The sequence below is a fragment of the Helicoverpa armigera genome, chromosome 20 (genome assembly GCF_030705265.1).
Source record: "Helicoverpa armigera isolate CAAS_96S chromosome 20, ASM3070526v1, whole genome shotgun sequence".
NCBI lineage: Eukaryota > Metazoa > Arthropoda > Insecta > Lepidoptera > Noctuidae > Helicoverpa > Helicoverpa armigera.
Window position 1 is genome coordinate 8,744,222 of NC_087139.1, and position 18,632 is coordinate 8,762,853.

An 18,632-nucleotide genomic window follows, 5' to 3' on the forward strand; every position below is an offset into this window, starting at 1 on the left:
GCACTTGACTAGACTGACAGGCGTTTGATTTTAGGGCAGTGGTGGATTTTAATTCATTGTAGTAGTATGCTCTTCTTGTAGCACGAGCGAGCATTGCCTGATCCATTATATTTCTTTAACCAGGCTATGAGAGTGACAGAATAGAGAGTGCAACAGTGTTTGCGCAAATGGTTGGAGCAATATGTCCTACGTAGCTGGCTGATCTCCTTAAATAAGATTAGCCGTCTTAGACGACAGTTTGCTACGAGGATATCATTGTCATATTTTACCTTAAATTTTCCAATATCGAAAAGAAAAACCAACAATCGTAAAAAACACTTTAATCAAAAATTACATAGCTACAAACAAAGCCAGAACAAACAAAACGAAACTGGCCACGGCCCTCTCTCCACCACTGACAATATCATAGTATCCCAATCCTCGAGTCACCTTCTCCATTTCTATCAGTCCAGCCATGATCTCCTGGTTGTTAGGAATGATGCGTGCTGGGGGTAAGAGGAAGCCGAATTCTCCAACGTCGCGAAGCTCGAAGAGGTAGACTATGGGGATTTCTGCTACGCCTTTTACCCAGTCGAAGCTGGATCCACTTACTGGGTCTGTGGAAATAAAAATATGTTTTATACTAGTATGGATGTTTTCTCTCACGAAAGCGGAGTGAGTTATATAGATACTTGTGTGTGTAAATATAATGCGCTGTCTGTGTGTGACACGGCGACTACTAAGACTGTCTGTGTAAGACAGCTTCCGTGACATGAAACATTGACAAATAATTGATTAAATAAGATGTGATGGTGAGCAGCATTTTCAAAGTATCTCTATAGATAAAGTAATAGCGAGTAGAATCACGGGGAAAGACTAGAAAAGTTATAAAATTACTTACACAGAATTTCAGCTGATGTACCCACTTCGTATTCTGTACCGTGTTTAGCTTTCAGTTTGTCCATTCCTCTGACTGCAATCTCAAACTGAAATTATAAAAATACTTTTAACTATTGAATAAGCATCATATAAGTAAAAGACATGAGCGTTTGATCATAAAATCTTACTAATATTATCACAGTGAAAGCTTGCTGAACCGATTCAGATATAATCTGGTATGAAGACAGCTATCATCTTAGAGATGGTTATGGTTAAATTGCTTTTCATCCACTTTTGGCAAGAAGGTCTCCTGCCAACGGAAAGGATTGATTCAAGACCGGGGTAACCGTTCGAATTAGTAATGATTTCGTGACTTAACGATTGCTTACCATATCAGCATAATTGGGAGCTTCCAGCACATTCGCTCCAGCTACATGGCTGTAAGGAACCAGCACCATCTGTGAGTACGAGTGGAAAGCGAAGTAGTACATCATACGACCCTCATTCTTAATGGTGTTGACATAGTTCGCGATGGCTCGGGATTCAGGCTCTGAGAATTCTACGTGGCCAGCAAAGGTTTCGGCGCATGGGATGTCTGATGCTCCAATGGCTGTAAAATAAACAATTCTAGTTTATTTTTATATTTTAACTAGCTTTTGCCCGCGGTTTCGCGCGCTTCCCGTGGAAACTTCTCCACTTACACGGATAACCTAAAGCTTTTCTCGGTTAATGGGCTACCTAACACTGAAACAGTTGTCCAAATCGGACCAGTAGTTTTTAAGATTAGTACGTTCCAGTAAATAAACATACAAACTCTTCAGTTTTATATTATTAGTATAATATTATCCCGGCTGCAGCTCAACTGTGGCGCGAGTCATTGCGACTAAGAAGCTGCTATTTTTCATGTTCCCATATATTAGTAGGGATTTAGAAAAGTGATCTTCATGAAGTAAAGGGTCATCAAATTAGTTGTTTTTAAAATTAACATCTATTGCTGAACGCAACATCAAAAATCAGTTTTTGACTTGATAGACGGACATCTAATACATGAAGAAGAATTTTGCATCACGTGTTTATGCAGTGATACTAGGTAGAAAAATATACCTACTTACACAGACAAATTTCAATATTATAGCGTTTCTTAATCTATTAGATAAGACATTTTATAAGTAGTGCACGAGAATTTGATCCATATAAATTAGTGATTATCGTCCAAATATGTCAATATAAGAGTTTTTATCGGAAATTCGTATCAGATATGACCAACTTATCATAAGTCTGAATATAAAATACTACAATTAATTAAGATAGGTACATACAAACTAGTTATGGACGAACATTTTGATAAAGAAGTAGAGGTCTAATTTTCTATTGTTTTATGCAATTAGAAAAGGTTTACAAACAAAAATAATAGGCATATTTTTGATCTAGATTGGAATTTGATGTACATTTGCAAAAAATATATGGTAGGCGTAACACAGGTGCTTATATCTTGGAAAAATTTTATGAAACAAAATAAAACCAATCATAATAAATAACCTTCCGGACGGTTCAGCTTTTCATTGTATCTTTAGGTAACTGGAAAATCATCAAAACCTGTGTCAGACACTGTATGTGCTCTTTTAAAGGCCCAGGTCATTGAAACTCTTAAAGGGACTTCTTTCTCCTGCAGCTTATAACTTTGTAACCATTATTACTACTTTAGATACTAATTTAGATAGCAAAACTATACTTACACATCCATACATAACCAAAGTTTCTGTTCAAGTCGATTCCATTACTGATGTCGTCAGAAAGTCCATAGATGGCACAAGATGTGTGGTTGAACCTGCTTCTGTTCTTTCTCCACATTCTGTTCTGTAACCAATTAATTTGTTTTTAGAAATAATAGTTCTTCATACTAGTTCTTGAATAGTTCTAGGATGATTGCTAAGGGCCTTACTACAAAAACTTTAAACCCTGTTTTACAGTTGTCTAATAAAATTTTGGCTGCAAAATGAACCATATGTCAACGTCATAATTTGACATTTTTTTAGACAAGGCATAAACTGACGTTTAAAAGTTTTTGTGGTAAGACGGTAAGTGTCTATATTATTTTTGAGTGACCTACAATGTTGCATCTTATAGGTAACATTCTTTCATAAATCATGTAGGTATAGTACTTGTATCGTTATCTATTGTATTCATCGTCTAGACTTCTAAAATGAATCCTTGAAATACCAATCAGGAAATCCCTATTTTGCTTTAATTTAAACATGGTTTTCACGACTTTTTGGAATGACGCAAAAAACCAAGCGCTAATAAACTTATCAAAGTAGATACTCACATCACTAAAAGTATACGCGTAGCCATCAGGATTGACAACAGGGAAGATATGCCATACAATGTTTTCAGCCATAAACCTGACTTCAGGATCAGAGCTAGTCAAGAACTCATTGATGATATAGGTCACTGTAGCAGGTGAGATCCACTCTCTAGCGTGAATACCACCTTCAATCATACCAATGATAGGATTAACTTGCTTTTTGAAATCAATTATGATTCCTCTGATCGGTCTGCCTTCTACTGAGTTGCCGATAGTGACGGCTTTGGCTACATCAGCATGTTCTTCTACGACTTGGTCGATCCAAGCGTAGATTTCATTTAGGGATAAGTAGTAGTTCCATTCATACTTGGCACTTCGGGTTGCTGGGCGCTCCATCTGTTCGTTGATTAGCCTGGAAGATATTAAGAAGCACATGATTTGAGATTGCTTACTCATCCCCTAAATTTTAACAGGACCTCCACTAAAAGTGTATGAATGTGATTGCAATAGCTGGATTCTATTTCATTTTCACAGAAAGTTAAAGTATCGAAAGTAGAGTTGAAAATTTACATTGGTATACTTTTTTACCAGCGTTTATATCAAAATTTACTTATCAATCTAATTGATTTATTACATGTATATTGTATAGATTATATACTTACTTTTGTACATCTTCAATGACAACTCTCATTGGAATATTTACACTTTCAAAATATTTTTCAAATTCCACTTGTTTTGCTGGAGCCACCATAATCCTAACATCACTGTTCTTAGCAACAATGTCACTCCAAAATAAATATTGATTTGATTTTTGTACATCTAGTAGTATTTGTACCTCAGTATCTGAACTGGGGATTATTTTGTATACTTTATATTGATCGTAACTAACATATTCAGCATTTGTTATAGTAATTGCTACACTTATAGCTAAAACTAAAAATATTTCTTTGAAATTCATTGCGTATAACTTCTTCCTACGTCCGAATCAGAATGATTGTCATGAATTTTCCTAAGTACACATATTGATATCATCATTATCTTATAGCTATTTATTTATCGATAGCGGGTTTTATTATTTTACAATAGTCTATAATTTAGTCTGCATCAATAAATGTTTATAATGAATAAGATAAACTCAATGATTATAATAAGTCAATTTGTTTGAGCTTTAATATATTTTGAAATCAATAACAATTGGCAATGTTTGAGACTTTAACATAATCATATCATATATTGAAGTACCACATTTGGAAGATATTCAAGGATATTTCAGGGATAAGTATTTATAAATAAATAAAAAAGAGGACATTATAAATAAATAGTTCTTTATTTTGTTGGTAAGAGGATATTGTATCGAGAGCACATATTATTTAAGCTTTTTAATTACTTTTAACACCTTTTAAACATACTGTTAGTTAAGGTAACATATTTTATTTAAAAAACGTTTGATTGCTTTGTTTAGCTGTCATGATTTAGTACAAACTAAATGAGTATTGATTAAAATTTAACTATGTCTGGAAGCTGCAGTCAAGAGTATTTTAACAAACGGTTGTTAATGGAACAAAATAATAAAAACACCAGCTAAAACAACAGTCATAGAATAAAACATGCCACCAGCCGAAGCATGGTAATATCCAATCTTCTCTGTATTCCTATCCATCTCCACAAGAGCATCCATAGTTTCTAAAGCCGTTGGTATGATCTGATTGGCTGGAAGCAGGAAACCGAACTCCCCAAGGTCACGAAGCTCCATGAGGTAAGTAACGGGCACGTTGTAGGCGTGCTTGACCCAATCGAAACTGGTGCCGCTCATGGGATCTAAAATGTGAAAAGAGAATTTAATAAAATATGCTTTTAGATGATCATGGTTTACCATGTTTTGAACATTGTGATATTTAAAATAGTATGTTTACTAAATAAAACTAAACCATGTTTCTTCTGATATCTTATGTTTTCAGAACCGTATTAACCCACTATCCTACTGAGTGTTTAGTATTAGGGTCAACCTTAATCAAATTTTTTTTGAAGCATGCACTTGTATAATTCTAATTTTGGAGATTTCATTTCCAGATATGAGCCATACATCTGTCTAACCTTTTCCTCAACATCATGTTCGGGTAAGCTGCCAGTCTAACCGGATTCAGCTGAGTACCAGTGTTTTACAAGGAGCCACTGCCTGTCTGACCTAGTCAATCCAGTTACCCGGGCAACAAAATAGATAAGACTAAGGGTTATTATAACGGTACCGCAATAACACCGGTATAATGTGCCATGACCCTTAGACTTAGGTACGACTCCGTACGACTGATTTCCAGACTGCTCCAGATGAAAGCCATTATTAACATAAAAAGCTACTTACACATCACATTAGCAGACAAACCAACTCGGTAAGTTGTTCCATATCTTTTCCTCAAGGCATCAGCTCCTCTGATTGCAATTTCGTACTGAAAAGTTTCAAAAAAATTAACGAAAAATATAAAATGTGAAAAAAATTAAGCCTTGTCTTTGGTCTGGGAACAAAATTCAATAAAGGGGTATTTTAAAACAATTATTATCTAGTGTTCTACAGGGTGTGTCGTTCACAATCACATTAAATCCTATCGCATATACTTTCTGATATTCTATGGCGAATTGTAAAAAAAATAACTTAATCCATTCAGAGGTGTAACCCCAGGAGTCATTTTCGTTTTTATAATTTATAACATCATGTGTAAAGCAGAGATAAAGTAAGGAGTATCGAATGTTTTGATCAGTTGACAGCTGTCAGTTTTAAAGGGAGAATTTCAGTTGTTTGTAATGACTGACTTTTATATGATGTTCTAATTTTCGCACATTTTTAAAAAGAAAAGTACGTAAAAATAAATAAAAAAAATTTTTTCAAACAAAGTAATTCTATTTACTTTGTTTAAAGTAAAAAAGTAAATAGAATTACTTTGTTTGAAAAATTATTATTTTTTTATTTTTACGTACTTTTCTTTTTTATTTGTGTTAATCGACTTATATTAACCAGTATATTAAAGCATTTCATTTAATGTAATGAATGACATGACAATGACCCTATATAATCATTATACTAAAAATGTAAAGATCTTACAATCTTGGATCTATGATTATCAGTTCTTACCATGTCACCATAATTTCCAGAGAGCAGTGAGCCATCACTTTGCACGTGACTATAAGGTATGATGATCAACTGGGTGTAAGAATGGAACGCGATATAGTAAACAAATTCTCCTTGGTCATTGAGGGTGCCCACATATTGGGCAATGGCTCTCGTTTCAGGCTCTGAGAATGCCGTTGGACCAGCAAATGTATTTGTGCAGGAATCATTGGATGCGCCTACAGCTGAAATCATAAATAAATTGATTGTTAGCTTTCCATTACTTTTATTATGTGACGTTTCATATAGGCATAATTAATTAATTCAATGTTTATCAACGTCTGCTTCATTATTTTCTTATCGAATATCCTATTGATACAGTGAAGTCGAAAAGATGATCTTTAAATCGATTCCGCGTACGTATAAAGAAGCATTTTTTTATGAATTTAATATAAGACTCTGATTCTGTGAAAGCGTATCCTGATACACGTCGAATTCACTAGCCAATTGTAGACGAACTGGAAGGTCTCGTTAGTCATTATCCTAATGCATCCATAGAAGTGTGTCTGAAAGTTAGTAAATAAGTACTCACTCAGCCATTGAAAATCAAAGTTCCTATTGAGATCCACACCGTGGCTCATATCGTCATCAGTACCTTCTGGGCAAGTCTTTATAGAAGCGGGACTACGATTCTTTCTCCACATACGATTCTGCAAATAATATGATGAAACAATGTTTACTTTAGGATTCTCCATTATATTATAATCCACAAATTAATATTAGGTGTACTTACATCAGTAAAAGTATAAGAATAACCATCAGGGTTAACTACAGGGAAGATATGCCATTCGAAGTTTTCTGCCAAAGCTCTAATTTCAGGGTCATCACTAGTCAAGAATTCCTTAATGATCCAAGTAACCGTCGCTGCAGAAATCCATTCACGAGCATGAAGTGTACCTTCTATCATTCCAACTCTTTTATTTTCTCTTTCCGGGTGATGATTAATGACGATTCCTTTAATATCTCTGTTTTCTACAGATTGACCCATGACAACAGTTTTGGCAATATTCGGATGGTTTGTTTGAAGTTCATCAAGCCATGTGTAGATGGCGTTTAAGTTGTGGTATTCTGACCAAGAGTAAGACAGATAGGATTGAGAAGTTCTAATGACGTCAGGATTAAGTTGACGGTTGATCGCTCTGGAAATAAAATTTAAAGTTGTTAGCACTTTTATCACATTTATTTTTTTGGTTTCAATAGTTTGTCCGTGTGTACTTACGTTTGTATATCTTCAATAGCCACTGTCGCTTCAATATTTTCATTTGTTACATATTGGACAAACTCATCACGCTTTTCCGGAGCCACCATGATCTTGGCATCAAAGCCAACCTTGAAATCATCACTCCAGAACTCGCCCAGATTCTTGCGTTTAATTTCTTGTAATACGTTCACTTCACTGTCATCTTTTGGTATGATTTTATATAGTGAATACCCATCGTAACTTTTCTTCACTGCACTAACTACAGCTAATATTGTGAAAATAAATATAATATTAGTTAAATTCATTTTGAATCCACTGTCATGAAGTGCGAATGCCACACATTTGCCGATAATTTTGTACTAAGCGTTGATTATTTACAAATTATCTGATAAGATTGAGAATACTCAGCATTATCATAGAAAATTATTTGAAAAAATGCATGTAATTATATGTCTAGATCAATTTAACGATCTTCAATTAAGATAAGTTAAGATTTTATGATAGTTGAAAATTGTTCGCATGTTAAAGTTGTTAAAGAGAGCACTTAAATAGGACAATAGTGCCTCATCATAAGTCCTTATCATTATCCAAAATTGATTAAATTCAAGGACGAAATTAGCATTTTTGAGTTTCGATAAAGTGGCTTATTGTATTAGGATTTCAAAATCGGAATTTCTTTAACAAAATTTCACAAGAAAATTCCATAATGCATTCTATACAAGCCGGTGCTTCATAAAGGTATTTCGATTTAATTCTATAAACTATGAAAACGTATAAACAAAATAAAATACACGGTTGTTCGACAACAGTCCGGGATAACTTTTGCAAGGATACTTTTTGCTATCATTATGGTCCTTATTCCATTGTGTTAAGGGTTTATTTTGCTTGGCTTGTTTTGTTATATTGTTTGGCCCTGTTCTCTTTTACTTGGTGTAACTGTCTTCCTGTACAATTGCTTGTGGTACATCTGTAGTTGTTTGTAGGAACTTATGCACAATGGGAATTACTTTGGCATATTTATTCGTTTGTTTATTTTATATTTTAGCTGTAAAGTTATCATGGTTATGTGGAACGGAAAAAATACTTTTATAGATTTGCAGAGACCAGCTCTGCTGTCCTTGACAAGTTTAGAATTTTTAATATCGGTATTTTTGGGAATATTTGATAAGTTTCCAAGTTTTTTTGAGTGTGAAATAAAAGATTTTACTAAAAACAGCATAATTATTACGCTTGTATTTCAGCTGTTTTTAGGCATAACATACAATAAAAAAAAACTTTTATATAGTATGCCTTTTGAATAACTATTTATATTCTCTGTCATAGAACGACACTACACACTACTCATGTAAACTACTATTAACTAGCGCAAAAACAAAACACTGCTACAGAATTCCAATTTCCATTATATAAAAGGCTTTACACACTTGCTACAATCCGCTCCCTGGGTGGGTCAGAGCGGCACAATAATATTTATCGCCGCGTACAACCGTGTCGTACGTCTACGCATAAATCAGCGCACGTACGATGATGTCGATGTGATGTGTCGTCGATCGCGAATCGCTGCGACTAAACCTGCAATGTGAACGGACTTTTATACGTTTAGTATTTGTAATGTTATTCATATGTCTGTTTTTGTTTATTGGTTGGGAAGTTATTTGAGTTGTGTAATTTTAATGGTATGTTGGAATTTGTTAACTGATTCTTGCACTTATTGATAAAAGTAACCTACTATGCGTATTGTGTAACCTGGTATTAAGAGTACTTAATAATTTCTGCGGTTTTACCAGAATTCCAAGGGAACTTCTTCCTACATTTGGATATAAAGTATTTATTGTAGTCTCCAAACCACCATCTATATCCTTGCTAAATTGTATACCTACAGACTTGTTCATCCCACTTCCACATTGCAATCTTTTAAAGATTTGCAGGAGGATTTAATAAATAACTAATTTATTATGCATCCTATCAGATCATAGCAAATAGCATAACTCATAAGCATCATTACCTCACCAATACTGTATTAGCAAATTGAATCGTCTATACATACCTACAGTAACATGTACACAAAGGGTAAGTATGTTTGTATCTAATAACAGAAATCAATGGCTCAGCAAATTGATTTCATATACCCGATTATGATCATGTTAATTATTGACTGTGTTTGTGATGGTAACATTGTCTGAAGCCGTTTGTGTTGTCGTTACAATAGTAATGTACTGACTGTCACCTACTTGTGTAGGGATTTCGATTTCTGGGTCGCTCCAAAATAGCTACATGGATTTTAAGAACCTTTCAGTCCGGAGTCTGGAAGATTGTGAATATAATTATATGCTAGTGACTTGGAGTGCACGTGAATTTCAGTCCTGTGCATGATTTTTCTGTATTTGTATCAAACTGTATACCGTCCCATCAGGCTATGAGGTAGGTAATAGAAAGTGCACCTCTGTCTGGGCAAATGATTGTGCCTCTGTCCTGCGCAACTGATGTCCTTATATCGGCCTGTACGTCATTACTATTACCTCAGATCTCTTAAAGAAATCGGCAATTTGTAATCAAGATTTTTCCTTAAAGCAATAATTTATAACCACAGTACCTGTCCCCAATATTAATATTTCGATCTAAAATCGAAAATGCAATAACTTTCCATAGGCGTACATTTATGATTCTCCCTTAAAGGGCTGTAGGAACAAAATAATTTACGATCAGGCCAGTACCGCTTAATCAGTGTTTGGTTCATTGTTAACCCGCTCAGTGCAGAATAATGGTGCTATTGTCTCTTAGTATCGCGATAACTTTGTGGCTTAAGCTATGGAAGGTTTTATTTACATGTTCTTGAATTCTTGAGACTGTCTCGCTAGTATTGTAGTTGTTGTGGACTGCAGGGCATGAGGTCTTGGGTTCGGTTCTGTTGTTTATACCTTCAGCTAAAGGAAGGTCAGAAGAAGCTCCGCACTCGTGTCGGAATCTTCTCGAATCCACCTGACGTGAAATTAACAACTTCTACAGGTTAACATTATGGGACGTTTGCTTAACGTGTCTTTTTAGGAACGGAAATGTATCAACGCTACGTGCTTCTTTGGTAAAGGTTGTTTCTGAAAACCCTCAAATAAATTGCAACGTGGCCATAGAATCGAAACTCCCATAAACCTCAGTTGCTTTTATCCGACCACTAGACTAATTGGGCAATTATGCATAGTATTCTAGGGGTACCTAATATTGAACGCGAAACGATAAAGACCAAGCTCAGGGTTTGTACCGAAGAGAAGTCTAATATCCAAAAAACAACCCACATACATGTTATGAGACGTGGTAATCCGCAACCAGTCACATTAGAAAAATGGTAGTGTCGATGTCCAACCAGGTAATTTTATAAACCGCTTTGTCTTATTAACTGAACCACACAATTTTATCTATCAAAGCTCCCTGTATCGAGCTTGTTCGACTCGCATACACTGCTCTCAAATTGATTTTATACTGATAATGTCGCAGCCGATTCGATACCACCGATATGTTTAAGGCTTAATTAATTTGTTTCAGAAAATATTACCGACCTTTCTTTATACTGTTAAGCAATATTTATAACAGTTTTCTTATATGGAGCGAAGTGGTATTGATAAAGTTCAGTGAATCGAATGATCGGAAATAATCGATAAATAATGAATGCTTCAACTGAGAACTATATAGATAGACCATTCCATTGTAAGAATTAATATCATCTGCCTAGACTTTTCCTTTATTTTTATGTTGGGGTCGGCTTCCAGTGTAATCGCATGCAACTGTTTTACATAAAGCGACTGCCTATCTGACCTCTTCAAACCAGTTACCTGGCCAACTTAATACTTACCTATGTTAACAACAAAAATAAATTAGGTAGCCTTCTCAAGAAAGTCATTCAAATTTATATTTTTATGGTGTTTTCAAAATATATTTTTCTGCCTGAAGAAAAACCGCAACTTTTATTCAGGTACACCTAAAGGTACACTTAATTGACACCGAAAATAGCTGCGAAGTACTTCGTCGTTTTTTCCCCCATTTTCTCTGAATAGCCTTTGAAAGGTATGAAAAGGTCCTTGGAACGCCAAAACCCTGTAATTACAAACCTGGTCGAAATAATAACAGCAAAAATGATAACATAAAAAATGATAGCTGAACAAAATGAGGGAAAAAGTAATATTATAGAAGAGAAGGTATTTCTATGAGAAATTCTTTATTCCATTTACATTCATTATAATCTTAATCTTGAGTCCTTTCAAGCTTGGCTTGGTTATAGTTTTTATATCCTTATATAATTAAAAATCCTATCCAGTTGAAGTATTCCCCTACTACAGGTTCCTTTAAGAACTCAGAATCTTTTGGTAAGTGTTCGCGACAGACGCATCCGTGCGCCGCGAGTGCAAAATCATAATGCCTGAGTGTTCGTGTATGCGCGTAACTATTTATACTCTAACAATTTTGTGATGAGGGTAATGAGCAAAAAGTGCCGTGAGCCGCGCCAAGGTATGTTTTTCACGCGCACCCTCCTTCTAAATTGTTATAGAATTCTGTTCAGATTTTGATAGTGCTTTAATTTGTAAATTATAGTGTTTTTTGATACCAAATTGTAATAGTTTTGTAGCGGTAACCTTAACCTACCTAATTATGTATAATTAACCTAATAGTTCTGCCGTTTAAGGCCTGATTTACCCATGTAAACATTTCTTGATAGCAAAAATCCTAGACTTTCATTAGTGAAATGGTGTTTGGCTGAAAGCCTGGGTCCCATTGTATAGAAAATAACTTAATTTATAGAAATATTGTTAATAGTTTAAGTTATAGAACAATAAATAATGTTTGTGTTTTGACTTTCATTTCACATGCAAATAAACAATACTAGGGCTTAGGTCACATTGTTAGGATTACTACCGCCAGATAGCCCATGAAATGCCCTAACACACACTACCTTTCGTATTGAGATAACCCCCATAGTTTGTTTTTTATCTCAAGATAGTCTCCACCTAAGGGCCGATTTCACATAGTTTTTTATAGTTATTCGGTTATAGTATTTCAGCCCTTAAGGTATGCAGGGTGTGTGTGGTATAGTTCAGTAGCGCACGTCATGGGGCGTCTGACGCTATGTGTCCTGTAATGATATCATGTACCAATTGTTTGTAATACGGCTGTTAAATTGAAAGGTCAATAAAACTGAGTTGGTCGGAGGGACGAGAAATCGAGGTGCTCGTCACGGTAAAGTTTCGAGCTCATTCGGTGCGCAAGCGCCGCCGTACAAATCGTAGTCATCGGTATAGATTTTTGATAGTATAACAAGTAAATAGTGAAAAGTAAATAGTGTAATTGTAGTATGGTAAGTACGTCGAAGCTCGTCCCTTCAAGACTCCTGAAAAATATATGAAGACTTATTATTTCACCGGCATTCCTGAACCTATAGTAGCAGAAAGTCTAAAACCCGTCTAAACGTATTCTTGTTTCTGAAATTCCTGTTTCTCGCCACATCGTAAATACAGTCCACTCGCCCAGACGTCCAAGAACCAGCGACCGACGGGGCGTCAACGTCTCGAAGCCACCCCATAGTACCTGCTTCTGAGCTACGTCCGTCCCGCACATCCGTTTGGTCCTTGCGACCCGGATCGCCTGGGAAGCGAGCCAGGAACTTCAGCTGAAGATACTGAAGAGTTGTAAACAGCGAGTATGCCTGTGACAAGATCGCAAGGAAGAGCCGCTCAAGCCTGGATCATCGACGCCAGACCGGGCCGCCGCACACCCCCCATCGTGCACGACCAGCCGCCGTTCTCTCCAACCACCACCGAGGGGAGTGAGCAGCCCCTCCCCGAGGGGTGAAGACCCTGCCCCGCAGCTGAGGGAAGTGAGGCGCCGCCCTGCCCCCTGCCCCGCAAGGGGGTGAAGACCGACCGCGCCCCCCTACCCCGCGAGGGGGTGAAGAGCGACCAGCGCCGTCGTCGTTGATGCAGACTGAAGCGTCGTCATCACTGAGGCCGCCTGGAACCAGTGCTGAAGAATATAGTTCAGAAGGAACACCGAAGGACATCTGCACTTTCGCCAGCCGTGTACGAAGTGGCATCGTCACACTGCGAGCGCTGAAAAAGGAACACTACCTCATGAACGCCGAGCTTATGCGCATCCTCACAGAGAAGCTGCCGAACTCGCTACGTGTACAGTGGTACAAGACATACACTGAGAAGTACCAGTCAACGCCGGACTTGGGTCTCTTCAGCGACTTCATCACCGAACAAGCTCGCTACTGCAGCGCGTTTGCACCGCCTGAAAACATTAGTGAAGCTACTGGACTTAGACGTGTGACGCAGAGAACACACACCACTATAGACAAGAAGCCCGCATCGAAGTGCCGCATCTGCGAGATGGATGGTCACCGATCGCTAGACTGCCACAAGTTCGTGAAGGCTTCTGCGGACAAGAAGTGGGAACTAGCCAAGCAGCACAACATGTGCTTCCGCTGCCTCCGCCATCGTCAGCACGGACACAGATGTCAGAAGAAGAGATGTGGAATCGAGGGCTGCACTGCATCACACCATCATCTGCTTCACTACAAGAAGAAGGCGAGCGCTACTGAAGTTGCACAAGAAGCGCAAGAAATAGTCGCAAGTTCACGCAACCACACAAATCAAGCGTTCCTGAAAATCGTTCCGGTGCAACTGTCCGGACCGGCGGGAGAAGTGCGCACCTACGCACTGCTGGATGACGGCTCAACCGTGTCACTGATTGACGAAGAGCTGGCAGAAATGATCGGTGCAGAAGGACCAGTCGAGCCGATGAAAATAGGCGCCATCAGCGACGTGACTATCGACACGCCCACGTCGAAGAGAGTTGACCTCACGCTATCGACCTGCCATAGGAAGAAGATACCCTTCAGGGCGCGCACCATACCACGCCTGCACCTGTCGCCGCAGTCAATCAGCAAGGATGACATCGCTGACTGCAAGCACCTGTTTGACCTAGCAGATCAGCTGACGTACAACGCAGGGACGCCGAAGATTATCATCGGGCAAGACAACTGGCATCTGCTCCTAGCAACAGACATCAGAAGAGGGCCCCAGCATCAGCCGATAGCATCGTTAACTCCCTTGGGCTGGGTGCTGCACGGTGCCCGCACTAGGATTCTGGGACAGCAGGTGCACTACGTCAATCAGCTGAACGGCGCCGAGGAAAGCATAGACAAGCAGCTTCGTGAATACTTCGCACTCGAGTCACTCATCATCAACCCGTGCCGACCAGCTTCTGACCCGGAGAAGAGAGCGGAAGATATATTACAACGCAGTATAGTACAGTTGGAAGATGGACGTCTTCAGACTGCGTTGCTATGGAGGAGTGACGAGATACAGATGCCGGACAGCTACGCGACTGCGATGAATAGACTCGTATCAATAGAGAAAAAACTCGACAAGAATCCCGCTCTGAAGACTAGATATATGGCGCAGATGGATTCACTAATAGAAAAGGGCTACGCAGAAAAGCGCCCCTGAACGTACACCGGGAAGAACGTGGTACCTGCCGCACTTCGACGTCTTCAACCCTATGAAACCGGAGAAGCTTCGTATAGTTCACGACGCAGCAGCGAAGACAAGAGGGATGTCACTGAACGACTACCTGCTCACGGGTCCGGACTTGCTGCAGTCGCTGCCCGGCGTGATGATGCGATTCCGACGTCACCGCGTCGCCGTCTCCGGAGATATCACTGAAATGTTTATGCAGGTGAAAGTAAAGCCAGAAGACAGAGACGCTCTCCGATATCTGTGGCGAGGAGAGCGGCGGGAGGGGGCGCCGGAAGAGTACCGAATGACGTCAATAATATTCGGCGCAGCAAGTTCACCGTGTACAGCAATATTCGCTAAGAACTGGAATGCTAAACGCCATGCGAACGAACACCCAGAAGCAGTAGAAGCAATAGTCAAGAATCATTACATGGACGATTACCTGGATAGCTTCAGAAGTACAGAAGAAGCGACGCGCACAATCAAGATAGTACAAGAAATACATAGTAAAGCGCGCTTCGACCTAACGAAATGGGTATCCAACAGCGAAGAAGTGCTGCGTGAATTGGTACCGGGCCAAGAAACAACACAGATTGTTAATCTTGGAAATATAGAAAACACAGAGAAAGTACTCGGCGTGATATGGAAGCCACACACGGACGAACTGAGCTTCAACTTAAAACTCGCGCGCCTACCTACTGGCCTGCTCGACAAGGAAACGCCCACCAAGAGAGAGGCGCTCAAGATAGTTATGTCGCTATACGACCCGCTGGGCCTCGCCTCACCTATAACAATCAGGGCGAAACAAATACTACAAGAAGCCTGGAGGCGGGGAGTCGACTGGGATCAACCTCTCGATGAAGAACTATCAAGCCAGTGGAGGGCGTGGATAAGTCATCTCGAACAGCTGAAGAACGTAAACATACCGCGCTGTTATCCTGGGTACAGCGAGGCTACAGAAATACAAGTACACGTGTTCACCGACGCCAGTGAAAAGGCCTACGCTACAGCGGTGTACTGGAGGTCAATGACCCGTGACAACAACGTGCACGTCAGCCTCGTCATGGCGAAGGCGAAGGTGGCGCCGCTGAAGCTGCTGTCAATACCGCGCCTCGAGCTACAAGCCGCGGTGATGGGTACGCGCGTCGCAGCCGCAGTGATATACGAACACAACGTCAAGCCCGCCTCCGTGACCTACTGGAGTGACAGCAGAACCGTTCTGACATGGATAAGGAAAGGAGCCAGATCGTACAAGCCATTCGTCGCACATCGATTGGCCGCCATAGAGGAAAATAGCAGAGTCGAAGAGTGGCGCTGGGTGCCTACAAAAAGCAACATAGCCGACGCCGCCACCCGCGACGTCCCGACGCACTTTCATACCGACCACGAGTGGTACCGCGGCCCTAAGTTCCTCTACGACGACCCATCGACATGGCCGACCGAGTCACCAGCTGACAGTCAACCGACAGGCGAGGAAAAAACAATCACGCTCATACAAGCGGGCGCAGCAAACCTCATAGACGTCGTTCCCGACCCCGTTCGATTTTCAAGATGGGAGCGATTGCTGCGCGCCACAGCCAGAGTACTACAGTTTATAGCGTTGTGTAAAAAACAACATACAGAAAAAACGTTCTACAAAAGAACAAAGAAAAACAAAGAAAACGATCCTGATTGGTCGAGAGCGGTGCGAGCGCCCCGCGCGCCCGCCGAAGCTGCGCGCGCCCAAATATACACACGCAAGTTTATTATATTGGACGCGACATACATTCAAAAGGCAGAGAAGCTGTTAGTTCGTGTGGTGCAACAAGAAGCCTTTAAACAAGAAATAGCCAGTCTCGAGAGTAACGAAACAGTCGCAAGTAGTAGCCGGCTGTACCCGCTGCGCATAGAACTAAACGACGGAGTTATAGTACTGCGAAGCCGCATAGCTGCTGTAGACAAAGTCGCTAAAAGCGTGAAGAGTCCACCTGTGTTAGACGGCGATCACCGTATTACACAGCTATATATAGATTGGACACACCGTAGCCTACAACACAGCGGCACCGAGCTCGTCGTGAATGAGGTCAGACAGCACTACTGGATTGTGCGCCTGCGCCCGACAGTCAAGCAAGTTATCGCGCGCTGCCTGCATTGCCGCATACGTCGCGCGCGCGCGCCGACGCCGGCAACCGGCGACCACCCGAAGACACGCCTAGCTCATCACCGCAGGCCGTTCACATACACCGGGCTTGATTATTTCGGCCCGCTGTCAGTCACCGTCGGTCGTCAGCATCATAAGCGATACGTGGCGCTGTTCACGTGTCTCACAACAAGGGCAGTTCACCTCGAGATCGCGCACAGCCTCAGCGCGGACTCAGCTGTGTTGGCGCTGCGCAGGTTCGCAGCGCGACGCGGCTGTCCCACCGAAATCTACTCCGACAACGGCACCAACATGCACGGTGCTGACCGCGAGCTGCGTGAGGCCTGCCAGGAGGAGGCCAGCCGACGCGGCATCGCCTGGCGCTTCATCACGCCTTCCGCGCCTTTCATGGGAGGCGCCTGGGAGCGCTTAGTGCGGTGCGTTAAGACCGCGCTAGGCGCCACGCTGCACGAGCGCCACCCACGCGAGGAGGTCCTCGCGACGCTGCTCTGCGAGGTCGAGTACGTCGTCAACAGCCGGCCGCTCACCCACGTATCTGTGAGCGGCGACGACGACGAGTCCATCACACCGAACCATTTCCTGCTGGGCGGCTCGGCACGCCTGCCGAGCCCCGGCACGTTCGACGAGCGAGACATCGACAGCAAGAAGCACTGGCGGCGCGCCCAGATACTCGCCGACATGTTCTGGCGCCGCTGGGTGCGCGAGTACCTGCCCGAGCTGCAATACCGGCGGGAGCCGCACGCCCGCGGCCCCGCGCTGCAGCTGGGCGACCCCGTCCTCATCGCCGACGGCAACCTGCCTCGCAACACCTGGCCGCGAGGCCGGGTTGTGGCCGTCTACCCGGGCGCTGATGGTGAAGTTCGGACCGCTGACGTGCGCACCGCAGGTGGCATACTAAAGCGTCCGACGAAGAAACTCGTGCCGCTGCCTAAGTAACCGGGCAGTGCGGCATCACCGGCGTCGCGGCGCCCTCGCGCTATCACCGCGCCGTCGCTCACCGGAGATGCGGCATCGCTGCGAGCCAGAGCTACGAGTCGTCGCTGCGGGTCATCGCTACGGGTCAACGCTTCGAGTCCCTACATCGTGTCATCGTGTCATCGTGTCATCGTTTAATAGACTAAATAGTGATAGTGAAAGTGAAAGTGATAGTGCCTACGCTCTGCCGCACGGCGGGAGAGATGTTCGCGACAGACGCATCCGTGCGCCGCGAGTGCAAAATCATAATGCCTGAGTGTTCGTGTATGCGCGTAACTATTTATACTCTAACAATTTTGTGATGAGGGTAATGAGCAAAAAGTGCCGTGAGCCGCGCCAAGGTATGTTTTTCACGCGCACCCTCCTTCTAAATTGTTATAGAATTCTGTTCAGATTTTGATAGTGCTTTAATTTGTAAATTATAGTGTTTTTTGATACCAAATTGTAATAGTTTTGTAGCGGTAACCTTAACCTACCTAATTATGTAT

At 41.3% G+C, this 18,632-nt stretch overlaps 3 protein-coding genes across 3 annotated transcripts; 1 reads left to right on the forward strand and 2 right to left on the reverse strand.

Annotated features, from left to right (window-relative positions):
• Positions 1–304: 304 nt before the first annotated feature.
• LOC126056291 (zinc carboxypeptidase-like) lies at positions 305–4,164 on the reverse strand. The gene is made up of 6 exons (XM_064039951.1): positions 3,826–4,164; positions 3,185–3,575; positions 2,595–2,715; positions 1,248–1,468; positions 881–965; positions 305–596 (listed from the first exon to the last, which is right to left on the reverse strand). The coding sequence occupies exons 1-6, from the start codon at positions 4,119–4,121 to the stop codon at positions 331–333; spliced, it is 1,380 nt and encodes a 459-aa protein (XP_063896021.1). The 5' UTR covers positions 4,122–4,164; the 3' UTR covers positions 305–330.
• Positions 4,165–4,471: 307 nt separating this feature from the next.
• On the reverse strand, positions 4,472–7,888 carry LOC110378811 (zinc carboxypeptidase). The gene is made up of 6 exons (XM_064039950.1): positions 7,543–7,888; positions 7,057–7,462; positions 6,856–6,973; positions 6,288–6,508; positions 5,523–5,607; positions 4,472–4,981 (listed from the first exon to the last, which is right to left on the reverse strand). The coding sequence occupies exons 1-6, from the start codon at positions 7,827–7,829 to the stop codon at positions 4,716–4,718; spliced, it is 1,383 nt and encodes a 460-aa protein (XP_063896020.1). The 5' UTR covers positions 7,830–7,888; the 3' UTR covers positions 4,472–4,715.
• Positions 7,889–15,126: 7,238 nt separating this feature from the next.
• LOC126056280 (uncharacterized) lies at positions 15,127–18,105 on the forward strand. Its single transcript, XM_049848806.2, has one exon. It carries the CDS (start codon positions 15,127–15,129, stop codon positions 18,103–18,105), a length of 2,979 nt encoding a protein of 992 aa, XP_049704763.2.
• The last annotated feature ends 527 nt before the right edge of the window (positions 18,106–18,632 follow it).